The sequence below is a fragment of the Eptatretus burgeri genome, chromosome 2 (assembly GCF_056783735.1).
Source record: "Eptatretus burgeri isolate ZD-2024b chromosome 2, Ebu_testis_v1, whole genome shotgun sequence".
Lineage (NCBI taxonomy): Eukaryota > Metazoa > Chordata > Myxini > Myxiniformes > Myxinidae > Eptatretus > Eptatretus burgeri.
In genome coordinates, this window is record NC_140962.1 from 48,259,443 (window position 1) to 48,272,288 (window position 12,846).

The 12,846-nt window shown below is 39.5% G+C and overlaps 2 protein-coding genes across 3 annotated transcripts in view; one reads left to right on the forward strand and one right to left on the reverse strand.

Moving 5' to 3' along the window:
* LOC147031992 (zinc-regulated GTPase metalloprotein activator 1-like) overlaps positions 1 to 12,846 on the forward strand; it is a 453,248-nt gene that overhangs the window by 387,812 nt on the left and 52,590 nt on the right. The window lies entirely within an intron of this gene.
* Positions 1 to 12,846, reverse strand: part of LOC147031996 (AP-1 complex subunit mu-1) — a 138,846-nt gene that overhangs the window by 844 nt on the left and 125,156 nt on the right. For both annotated transcript variants that reach the window (XM_085869247.1, XM_085869246.1), the window contains 3 exons: positions 11,042 to 11,167; positions 1,914 to 1,989; positions 1 to 1,711 (listed from right to left, as the gene is read on the reverse strand). The exon at positions 1 to 1,711 is cut by the window's left edge and continues 844 nt beyond it. In XM_085869247.1, coding sequence (XP_085725373.1) covers positions 1,689 to 1,711; positions 1,914 to 1,989; positions 11,042 to 11,167 — 225 coding nt within the window. In that variant the 3' untranslated portion in view covers positions 1 to 1,688. The remainder of the gene's footprint in view (positions 1,712 to 1,913; positions 1,990 to 11,041; positions 11,168 to 12,846) is intronic.

Here is a 12,846-nt window from a genome sequence, read left to right on the forward strand (position 1 = left end):
CATCAACAAAAGAGGTTGAAGGTAAGAAGGCAATTTCCTGTTCAGATTTGAAAACTCCAGACATTTAACATAAACATCACACAAACACAAACGGTTTGATAACATCGTATACCTGTAATATGTGAAGGTGATGGATGGGCTCAAAATGCAAACCAGAGGGAGAGATTGGGGGGGGGGAGAGGGGGTGGCGATCGTACGAACATTTTTGGGAAAAAAACTAAAAAAACCTGAGAATGATTGTAAATAATGTCCGTAAATCATTCACGTTATTTAATCATGCAGGGGTGCAGGAGAGATGGTAGTTTCCACATGGTTAACTGCCTGGTTCAGAGCACCACGAGATCAAAGCTAAAAGGAAAACGATATCGTTTCATTGGACAAGAACAATGAGAGAGACAGAGAGAGAAAAGAAAGTTAGGGAGGAAAGTGATTTATGAAAGGTAAATTGAGAAAAATAAGGGAGAGAGGAGCATGTAGGGGAAATGTGTAAAGAGGGTAGAGAAAAATTAAGAAACTAAACAAATGGAGGGAAGAAGACAGTACACATTGAAGGAAACAATATAACCAAGCATATCTTTGCACAAACACAAATTGCTTGTTTTTCACCAGCTGCTTCACCAAATTCTTTCAAATTGGAAGTTCGTGAAGGTTTATATGTCTTGGACTTTTTGCCATCAATCCTGAAAATGTGATTCTTCGTGTGCATCTTTCCGACCATTTTAATTTCCTTTGCGGTGTTTATATCATTTTCTGTAAAAACTATTTAGTCCCCTCCATTAGTCTGATGCATTACAAGAAATTAAAATAAAAACAATCAGAAACCTTTTTTTTTTTGCTTTGAAATGGCATGAAAATTTACAACTACTGGTAATAAATAGTACAGCAGCTCGGCTGGAGGAATGTTAGAGGAGGAAAATGTGAAATAAAAGCCGAGAGTCAAGATTTAGTTATGCTCATACCACAGTAAACTTGCCTCCAAACTGTCACCAAAACAAGCACAATACATAATCAACTCGAAAGTAACTTTATCTCCTTTTAACACTTATTGAAATTTTAAACAAAATAGCAAGTCCTGCTTTGCTCACTCATTTGTGACTAACACATGGTCGGTCAAAGCAGGTGACCCTTCAAGAAAATAAATCAAATCGTTCTGCACCAACTGTGGTTCCAAAGCATTTGGTTGTCCAACTCTGTGGATGATCAAAAACCGTCTACGAAACAAACCAATGACTCAAAGGAAATACAGACCAGAGATAGAGAGGATGGTCTCTCCAAAAGGTCATAAAAGCAAGATAAAACATTAACTCCAAGCACAACATCTCTAAACATAATCAATAAGTTAGTGCTCACAGTGGTTAAAGCCAATTGGGTGCAACAAATTGGAAAAATTAACGACAGATGGACAAACCAGTCTTGCATTAGTTCTGAAAATGTTCACACAAATGAAGAAATGTGTGTATCTGGCAAATATATATATATAAATACACATACTCCACCCTCTCCTACAAGTTTAATGCTCCATCGCACCGTGGTGCAATAAAATGAGGATCGCAGTGAAGTTAAGTCGAATGAGCTGTATTCCATCGCTGTCTGGAAAAGGGATGTGTTGTACTTAAATTCCGTGCAACCTTCAGAGTGGACTGTGCCAAGCATTTGTACCAAAATATTCCTCCAGCCAAGTACGTTCATCATTGTGTGCGCAGCTGGTAGTCTGAAACACCGATGACATACGATGCATATTACAAAGCAAAACGGCACAAATCTAAAATGCACAAACCATATCAACATGATGCATGCCGTAATGATAGTGAGGAGTTCAACCTGGAATGCAAACTTTAAAAACAAAGGGATGCACATTGCATGCTGCAGTCTTATTAACACAGTTCTTTCTTTTAACTGGGCAGAAAGCTCACCTCCATTCTGTGTGATGTAGCGAACCCACGGAAGAGCCTGATAACCGCTCTTCTCAATAATCTTGAGGTATCGCACCTGTGATGGAAAAGAAAAGGCATCATAGTGAATCGCGAGTGATTACAGCAATGCATAAACGTAGAAGCAATACCTGTGGGTGCTCACCTGGTCACGGCTGGATAAGATAACCAGGGAACCATTGGAAGGCATGAGATGACCCACAAAATATACAATGGAGAAGAAAGTAAATACCTATGGATTTTTTTTAATGCCATGAACAAACTTTGGTACATCACAGGTGATGAAGGTTGTGGTCAAGTTTCATCAGAAATGCGTGTGTAGTTTCTGATAAGAAAGCAAATATCTGTTTGGGGGGTGGGGGGCAACCCTCCTGTAAGCTTCCTCCATAGACCCCCTCAGACCCAGATTTTTTTATTTATGCCATGAACAAACTTTGGTATGCCACGGGTGATGAAGGTTGTGGTCAAGTTTTATTGGAATTGCATGTGTAGTTTCTGAGAAGAAGGCAAATACTTATTTTGGGCAGCAACTCCCATAAGACCCCCTTTGGGCCCAAGTTTTTTTTCTAATACCATGAACAAACATTGGTACATGTACAGTAATGAACGTTGTGGTAAAGTTTCATCGAAATCGTATGTGTAGTTTCAAAGAAGAAACTGAAATTATTTGTGGACGGACTACACATCATCCCATAAATTCCCTGAAACTACATTCAGGTGAGCAAGTAATCATTAGTATTGCATATCAATTATCACAAGTTAAAAAAAAAAACACATGCGTGCATGCACACACATCTGAAGCAACATTTAAAATAAACCATTATTGTAATAATGGCATATTTTGATAAATAAAAGGTGTTATAATGACCATGTGTTAAAGAAACAAAAATGGATTTATTTTGCAATGGCAATGAAATTTCAATATTTGGTATGATCACATTTTTCATGCAGAACAGCAGAAGCAGATATCCATTTTGGAACACTTTCCTGCAATTTCTGGAGAAATTTCATTGGGAGGTTCTTCCATGCATTCTGCAATGTTTCCTATAATTAGTCTTTTATTACCTCCACCACCGAAGGTGAAGGAGGTTATGTTTTCACCCCTCACTGTCTTCTTGTTACTTGCAAAATCAAAGATTTTTCAAGTATCCAAGTATGTTTGGTTAGTCGATTTTATTATTCTGTCTGTTTGTTTGTCAATCACCTTCAGGTAACAATTTTAAACCGATCTTCACAAAACTTCACCACATGGTTGAGTTTGTCACAAGGAAGAAGCCTTTTGCTTTTAAGGTTAAAAGGTCAACATAGGCCAAAGGTCAACAACTTGAGTGAGGTTTCTAAAATCCTCAATTTTCATCCGATTGACTTGAAATTTTAAGAGGAGTTGTATATTTGGAGCAGGGGGTGGATTTGCAAGTATCGTGCTCTGCACGACGTCGTCTTGTTGCTTGCGAAATCAATGATTTTTCAAGCATATTGGTTAGTCGATTTTGATATTGTCTGTCTGTCTGTCTGTCGCCAACAGTTTACGATTCTAAATTGATCGTCATTAAACTTTACCAAGTTGTAGAGGTGGTCTCAACTGAGAAGCCTATTGATTTTGAGGTCAAATTAATGAAATAGTCATTTTAAATCCGATTGACTTGCAATTTGAACAAGATTTACATATGGCATCATTGAATTTGGAAACCAACTATTTTTTGAGGTCAAAAGGTCAAAGGTCAACTCAAGGTCAAACTTCTAAGATCATCAAATTCAATCTGAAAAAGAATCAATTTTCATCTGATTGACCTGAACTTTGATCAAGATTGTGAATTATAATCTTAATGAAATGGACAATTTGATGTATCCATGGCAACCTTTGGAGAGGGGGTGGATTTTGCAAGTACCGTGCTCTGCACGATGACTTTTTCTTGTTTATTTGTCTGTGTCCAGGATATCTCAAAAAGTTGTGGACAGGTCCGTTGTGTGACAAGGATGAACTGATTTGATTTTAGTGAATATTCGGATCAGGATCCAACTACTGGAATTTTAAAAAGTGATTCTTCACCATTGAAAGACAGGGCAAAAAATGAAATATTGCACGATATCTCAAAAAGTTGTGGACGGATTCCGATGAAACTTGGTGGACAGGTTGAGTGCGTGACCACGACAAATTGATTTGATTTTGGTGAAGATCCGAATCCGGAATCAACTACTCGAATTTTTTTAACCGATTCCTCACCCATTGAGAGATAGGGCTCAAAAACAACGTGCAGTACGATATCTCAAATATATAGCACCTGAGCGACCACAAAATATGCCTTCCAGTTCGGGGATTTTTCCACGTGTTGTGGCTTTCGCTTCCATCTCATTAAAGCTTAGTTTTCCGAACTGCATTAATCGTATTTTTCTGTTATATTTTGCCTCTGTGTTGCTGCTATATCCCCTCCAACATTCCGTGTTAAGTCGTACCTTATTTGTGCTGCATTTGTCAAATTTGTTTTCGTGTTGTTAAAGGCCGACTTTCGCCACTCCTCGGAGAGCAACTGTGAAAATTGTGTCCTTTTTGTCTCCGTATTCCTCATTTTGCTTCTTTCTTCCCAAATATTTTACTTCTACCTCCTCATCATTATCCTATTTCCACTCCTCACATCCAAAAATAAAATGAAATTTTAAAAAATGTATATTTTTCCACTTCAAAGCAATCTCACTCTACTTCAATTTCCTTCTGCCTCTACTTCCGGTTCTCCATTCTTTTTTCCACCTTTTTGTAATATTTCCAAACTGAATCTTCATTGAATATAAACCCCTCTTCCTTTTATTTTTTTTTTTAAAGCATTTTAAAACGCTTCACTTTCCTTATTTCTCCGTTCGGAGTGCTCCACGTGTTCATTTTCTTCACAAAGACTATTTTCCAAAACTGTTTGACAGCTAAGTGCTTGGACACCTCCAAAACCCCAGGAGCACCTCTGGCTGCAACTTCGCCTCCACCCCCACCTCATGTTCATCTGTGTGTTGTAACGTCCTCTAAAGAATGTGTGTGTGTGTGTGTGTGTGTGTGTGTGTGTGTGTGTGTGTGTGTGTGTGTGTGTGTGTGTGTGTGTGTGTGTGTGTGTGTGTGTGTGTGTGTGTGTGTGTGTGTGTGTGTGTGTGTGTGTGTGTGTGTGTGTGTGTGTGTGTGTGTGTGTGTGTCGATGGAAAACTTTTAACCACTTATCCCAACTTTCTTTTCCTCCTTTGTGGTGATTTCAATAGTCACCATGCAACTTGGCTGGGTGTTGGTACCTCTCTCACTAGCCATGGCATTTCTGCAAAAGACTTCTGTGACTCCATGAGACCGACTCAATCTGAATTTTCCCACCTTGATTTCTCCCAATGGAAAAAAATCCCTTCTGGGTTTGGTGATGATCAACTTACCCACCAATGTATATTGCTCTTCCTCTGCCCCAATTGGCTCATCTGATTATGTGCTTGTGAAGGCCAACATCTCTCAAGCCATTCTCAGAGAACAGCCTCAGCACCGGCGAGTTTGGCAGTTTTTGGCAGAGTTCACTCAGGGACTACAAGAAGCCATCACACTTCAGGATTAGTCCCCTATATCTACCGCCCCCGATACAATTCAGCCTGTGAATTCTTCCACCAAAACCTGCTCTCTCTTATGCACAGATTCATCCCATCTCGTCTTCAGTTATCTTATCCATCCTCCCGCGCCTGGTACTCCGATTCCTGTGGTGAGGCAGTGGTTGCTTTAAAACAACTTGCATTCTCCCCTTGGAAGGCAAATCCAACCGAAGGCAACCTCAAATCATTCCACAAAGCCTGCAACATTTGTGTATGTGCTCTCAGGAGAGCCAGAAAGAAAAAAACGTGTCCAATTCTATCCTCCCAACAATGGTGGAGGCCCACAATGCGTCATGAGATCAGGGCAATCTCTCTCGATATATCTCGAGCTTTCAATACATTTTGGCATCCCACCTTGCTCTCCAAACTGTCTGCCTATGGAATCTTAGGCCATCTCCATTCTTGGATTACTGACTTGCTCTACTCTTGAAGCCAACATGTGACTCTCAACATAACCCTTTCTTCTCCTCTCCCTGTCAAGGCTGGAGTACCCTAAGGTAGTGTCCTCAACCCATCCTCTTCCTAATATTCATCAATGATCTCAATGACTCTGGAAAAATCCTCTTTATCTCTTTGCTGATGACTCCACACTCTGCCGTGACATCTCTCATCTTTCTGACAGACATGCAGCAGTCTCTTCCCTCTCCTCAGACCTTGACAAAATCACAAACTGGACAGTCTTGGAATATGTCTTTCAATCCTGAGAAAAAAAAATCTCTCTCCCTGTCTAATGACCAGATCTCCCGCTTCAACTTCATTGTAAATGGATGGACCCATATTACCCTTTATCTCACCAATATTATTTGGTCATTGAAATGACCTAAAAAGAAAAGAAAAAAAAAAGACCCATCAGCTTCCAATCATCAGCAAGGTCAAGGAATCCATCATCACAGTTACAAGGATACAAAGAAATCAGACACAGGCATGCCAGAACAGAGGGAGGGCCAGTTGGCATAGGCCTACAATTTTGAGGGGGCCTAATGTTAAACAAGTAAAGGAACAAAAAATTACACACTTGCATTGATTTTTTTTTATTGGTTAATATCAAAATAATACTCCCAATATTATTTTATCTATTGGCCAGTGGGTGGAAGCAAAATTACTGACCTTAAAGATTTTCACAAACTTTAAAGCTCGAAGAAAATCTTAGACCTCTTAGTAAGTCTCAATCTGAACATTGAAGACTGCATGGGTCAAGCATATGACAATGGCTCCAATATGGCAGGAAAGTACAGTGGTGCGCAGGTTATCTTAAAGGAGAAGAATAAGAACTGCATTTTCTCCAGTTGTGCAAATCATACTCTGAATCTCGTTGGTACGGATTGTGCTGAAGCCTGCAGTGTAGCTATAACATTATTTGGAATCATGCAAAAAATGTTCAATGTCTTCAGTTCAAGTCCCCAGCGGTTGGAGATACTGAAAGAACACCTTCCTGTCTCACTGCATAAAATTTCAAAGACAAGGTGGCCAGCGAGAATTGACTGTGTAAGACCAATTACACAGCATTTGGATAGTGTTAGAAATGCAGTGGCAGAGCTGAGTGAAGTTACTAATTTGACAGCAGAGTGTAAGTCTGATCTTCGAGGTATCAAAAACGACTTGGATACCTTTGAATGTGTACTGATGTCAGCCATTTGTATTAAAGTTCTCACAATGATCCATGAGATCAACTTGGTGATAGAATCTCGTGATGCCACATTAGATGTGGAAAGGGACAACATTGATCAACTACGGGCAGAGATCCTGAAACTGAGAGAAATGGAATAATATACTTGAAGAAGCATGGCATATGTCAATCAATATTGGTGTGCCAGATAGTTTTACTACTCGCATGGGGTACCCAACTCAAAAGGATGCCGAAAATTACTTCAGGGTGAATGTGTTCTTCACCACAATTGACTTTGTTATTGAGGGCCTTTCATGTCGCATTTCTGCAGTTCGGGACATTTGTGGACTTTAAGCAGTTGGATGAGAATTAGTTATAACAAAAAGCTAATCATTTTCAGCTGCGATACCCAAGTCATATTTCAAGTGACATTCAGAGTGAAGTGCTTATTCTTGAAAGAATTTTTGATGTGAATTTCAAACTCGATGCTGTGTCACCGAAGAAAATTTATGGTCAAATATTGAACTTGAGATTGGGCAATGTTTTCCCAAATGTCCTTATCACGTTGCGCATTTTTCTCTCATTGCCAGAAACAGTGGCCTCTAATGAGAGGAGCTTCAGTGTCCTAAAACAAATTAAGGCATAATTTCGGTTCACAATGGTGCAAGAACGTTTGAATGGATTAGCAATTTTGAACATCAACAGTGACAAGGCAAAGTTGCTTGATTTTTCTGGTGTAATTGATGAATTTGCCCAAAGAAAAGCATGGAAAGCATTTCTGAATGTGAAGAAGTGATGACCATTTCTAATCTGAAATTCTGAATACAGAATTTCCATGAATGGACTATTGTATTTCCTGCTTCTGATTACAGTACTGTACTCCATTGTCTTGTATACATTTTGAATAAAATTGCTTGCAATTACCATTTTTATAAATCATTCTAGTTCTTTTATTCTGTTTTGTCACTTGTAAGTACATTATGTACACTACAAGTACATGTACATACACATACATAAATTATATGTATTTAGCACTGATTACAAAAATACTTAATGAGCACTTTGAAATGGGGGCCAACATTTCCCATCTGGCCTGGGCCTATTACCAGCTTTTCACAGGCCTGGACACAGGTGGAGGCCATTCAGCCCATCATGCCTGTGTGAACACCTTAATACTTTATCAACACAAGACCAAAGAAGAAAATGCAAAAAAAAAAAGATTTTTTTTATCAGCTTGGATCAAGTTTTTGTAGTATTTGTATTTTTTTTTTCTTATTCTCCCCTCAGGGGAGGTTGCATGGCCTTCGTTAAAAACACACAACACCCCGTGATGAGACCCCCACCAACAGCACTCTGTACACATGCACATAATCACCCATCAATGCTCAAACTACCGAAAAGTCCTGTCAACATCCCGATACCCCTCTATCGCCGTAACTTCCAGGTACCTATCCAATTCTAATTTAAACTTATCTACTTTTTCTGCTGCTACTACCTTTCCAGGAAGACCATTCCATGCATTAACTACACTCCAAGTAAAAGTCCCCTGCCTTGCTACCGTCTTAACTATCCTTTTGTTTATTTTCAGGCTATGGCCACTGGTACTCTCACTGTCTACTCTTTTGAATAATTCATCTGCACTTATTTTATCGATACCTTTCATTATCTTAAACATCTCCATCATATCTCCTCGTAACCACCTCCTTTCCAGTGTATAAAGCCCTGTCTCCTTCAGCCGCTCTTCATAGCCGAGTCTCGCTCGGCCCGGAATCAATCGAGTAACCCTGCGCTGAACCCTCTCGATTGCATCTATGTCCTTCCTGAGTTGTGCTGACCAAAACTGCACACAATGTGTGATGAATTTGCCCCATCAGCTTCCAATCATCAGCAAGGTCAAGGAATCCATCATCTTGATTTTGAGATGATGGATTATATGGATTTAGCACATACATAAATTATATGTATTTAGCACTGATTACAAAAATACTTAATGAGCAGTTTGAAATGGGGGCCTACATTTCCCATCTGGCCTGGGCCTATTACCAGCTTTTCACGAGCCTGGACACAGGTGGAAGCCATTCAGCCCATCATGCCTGTGTGAACACCTTACTAATTTATCAACACAAGACCCAAAGAAGAAAATGCAAAAAAAAAGGTTTTTTTCTAGATGTGGCCCTCACTAAATTCCTGAACAATGTTAAAACCACCTCTTTTAATTTATAAATTATCCCCCTCTGAATACAACCTAAAACCCCATTTGCTTTACACATAGCTGCTTGCTAACCTCCCATATATATATATATATATATATATATATATATATATATATATATATATATATATATATATATATATATATATATATATATATATATATATATTACCTAAATCCATATATATGGATTATTTTACCTAAATGTATTATCTATTACCAAAATCATTGATATGAAAACCTTCCTTTTCTCCAACAACCTCATCTCAGATCGCCAATTTGGTTTCAGACCAGTTCACTCTACCTTGGATATGCTGCTCTTACTCTCCCAACAATGAATGGAGGCCCTCAATGTCAGACATGAGATCAGGGCTGTCTCTCAAGACATATCTCAAGCTTTTGATGCAGTCTGGCATCCTGCCTTACTCTGCAAACTCTGCCAATGGAATCCGAGGCCAACTCCACACTTGGCTTATTGACTTCTACTGTCAGAGCCAAGGTGTGGTGCTCAACGGACTATTTAATCTCTTCTCCCCTGTCAAAGCTGGAGTGCCACAAGGCAGTGTTCTGGGCCCAGTCCAATTCCTAATCTTCATCAACAATCTCGCTGACTCTCATTCTTCCCTCCAAGTGTTCAATACAGCAATACAGCTGTGCAGCACCATTTTAGATCCAACACAATGATCTCTTCATCCAAAACCATGATCTTTTCTACCCCAGTTGACTTCCCCACCCTCAATCACACCTCTTTCCAAAGTGGCAGTTTATCCTTTCTGAGAGTTTGTTTCTGAATCCATCTTGTCCACTACATGCATCCTCCCTCCCTACCCCTCATTCCTCTCCACACCCATTAATTTGTCTCCAGGTCTCCATCTATTTTGTGCTTCAATGCCCCCCCCCCCACCCACCCCGTTCTACTGTTGCTTTTGTTATGTTGCATCTTCATCCATTCAGTGTACTTGCTCTTACACAAGCCTTGACCTTGTATACAAAATTTTTTTTCCAAAGCCAATGTGACAATAAAAATGTTTATTTTCAAGGTGGCCTTAGATTTTTGCACAATGCAACAATGCTAATCTGGACGACATGGGTCAAGTACAATCCTCTTGAAGTTCAGTCACCATCCTTGACCATGTTGTCGAACATCAGCTGAGGCCCTCACTTTTTTTTTTCTTTCACCCAAACGTTTTTACCTTTATTCACTTTTGAATTTGATTTCTCTGCAACCATTTGAGAGACTGAAACAAAACTTTCAACATACGAGCGCCCACCCATGGAGATTTTTTTTTTTTAAACAAAGTTGCGTGATTTTTGGATGAAAAAATGCAGCTGGCATTCCAAAAAGTCTGTTTCCTGTAGGCACGGGTTGCAGGGTGTTTCAAGTATTATGAATAAATGGCCTTGACCTCACTTTGCTTGGCCTAGGCTGAACCACCAGAGCTATATGATATTTTATATGTCCAATATGCTTGTGATAGACTTCTCCTCAGGTATAAAAACAGAAAACCAATGTATACGTATGCAATATGCACCCCCTAAATGTGCAAACATGGTTTTGAAAAAACAAGGAAAAGTGGACATTTTACAAAAAAAAAAAAGAGAGAAGAATGTGCATTCTGAAGATGCTGTTTGTGGCAAAACAATTATCCATCTATGAAGAACTTTGTTCTTAAATGAAAGGTGACAAACCTGAATGCCAGAGGTGGTAAAGTATGGTATCTCAAACTTGACGGTGATTGGTGGCTTGCCCTCTTGGTTGTCCGCCTCCACACTAGGTAAGCCAAAGTGCGCTCGCATAAGGAATTCCTTGCCGCCCTGCACTCAAGGAAAAGGGGGGGGGGGAGGGTGGAAGGAGTTCAGCTTGACAGAATATCAATCAGAAAAGGAAAAGAGAAGCCTCAAGCTAAGATATTTACCCATTCTTTGAAGATGATAGGAGTTTTAGTAGAAGCACTGAAGATTATACTGATTAGAAATGTAAATAAAAATTCTCCATCCAAGAGAATTAGTTTGTAAAATGGATTGATGCCCCCACCACCCCCAAGCACATACAAGTACCAGTATATATATATATATATATATATATATATATATATATATATATATATATATATATATATATATATATATATATATATATATATATATATATATATATATATAAAATAAAATGCAACATACTAATTTTAATTATGAAAAATACCCCCGAGCAGGAGTGCCAGTCATCTCTGCCAGAGGTCGAAAGTAACTCTGTGCCAGACTGGAATAGGGGCAGTTCATAAAGTACGTACGCTCTACTTCCGGGTTTCAAAACCACCCACCCCCCTCTGTATGCAGGTTAGTGACCACCCACCCATCCCCATATGTCTCATATCACATCACAATACTTGAAGATTACAACGAACTATAGATTTATCTCAAATGCATCAGTAATTATTAACTACGGTAATACAGTAATATGGAACAATTATTGACGTCCACGGATTCAATATCACGTCGAAAATGTTCCTGTGAACGGGGATATTTTCCCCCTCGCGATGACGACAGGATCACCTTCATCTTCTGAAACGCATTCATGTAGTCCAACACCACTTTCATAAAGTATGTATGCAGCCGTCATACCATGTACGCAGCCCGTACGCGGGCTTTAAACCAACCACCCCTTCATTTTTGTATGTACTTTATGAACGGCCCATACGGGGCAAAAATATGCAAAAATTTGCGCAGGACCCGGAGCATCTTCAGAGATTGGCGCTGGCCTCCGGATGACCACTTCTAATTAGCACCGGACATGTAAGAATCAGAGCGAAGTTTGAAGGGCTATAAAATCGGAACGAGAGCAAATTTCAAAAAAATGGCTCGTGTTGTTCTAGATAATAGTCCATAGTATCTGAATCACTAATAACATTTGATCTCTCTTGATAAATGAGGGAGGAGATACGATTTGAAAGACGATTTTCGCAACTTTGACACCCTCGTGACGTTGACCTTGACCTTGGACTACCTTGAAAGTTATATCGTTGTGCATGTCTTATCGACCTCTATCCATTCCACTATTGGTTATTTGTCTCCACTCGGTTTGATTGTGGAAGGATGGACGGACGGGCGGACAGACTTCGAGACTGGCTTTATTCGGTCATCTCTACTGAGATGATAGAGATGACCTAAAAACTAGAAAATAGAAATCAACCCGAATGCATCGATTTTGAAATCTTTGAAAAGAAAAATCTCAAAATGCCTTCAAATTTACTTGCTGGATAAATCACAGACAAGGTGAAAGCAGACTTTGTCGAGCAACATCCAATCAATATTGAGGGAAGAGAGGAATGATGCCCTGGGAAGTGGGGGGTGAGGAGGTTAAAAGAGGAGGAAGTGAATGAGGAGGAAGAAAGGCAGAGGAAGAGAAAGAGAGAAGGTGGGGAGGAGAAATTATAAAGGCAGACAAAAAGGCAAGGGGAGAGGTGAGTAAAGGAGGCAGAACAGAAGAAATGAGT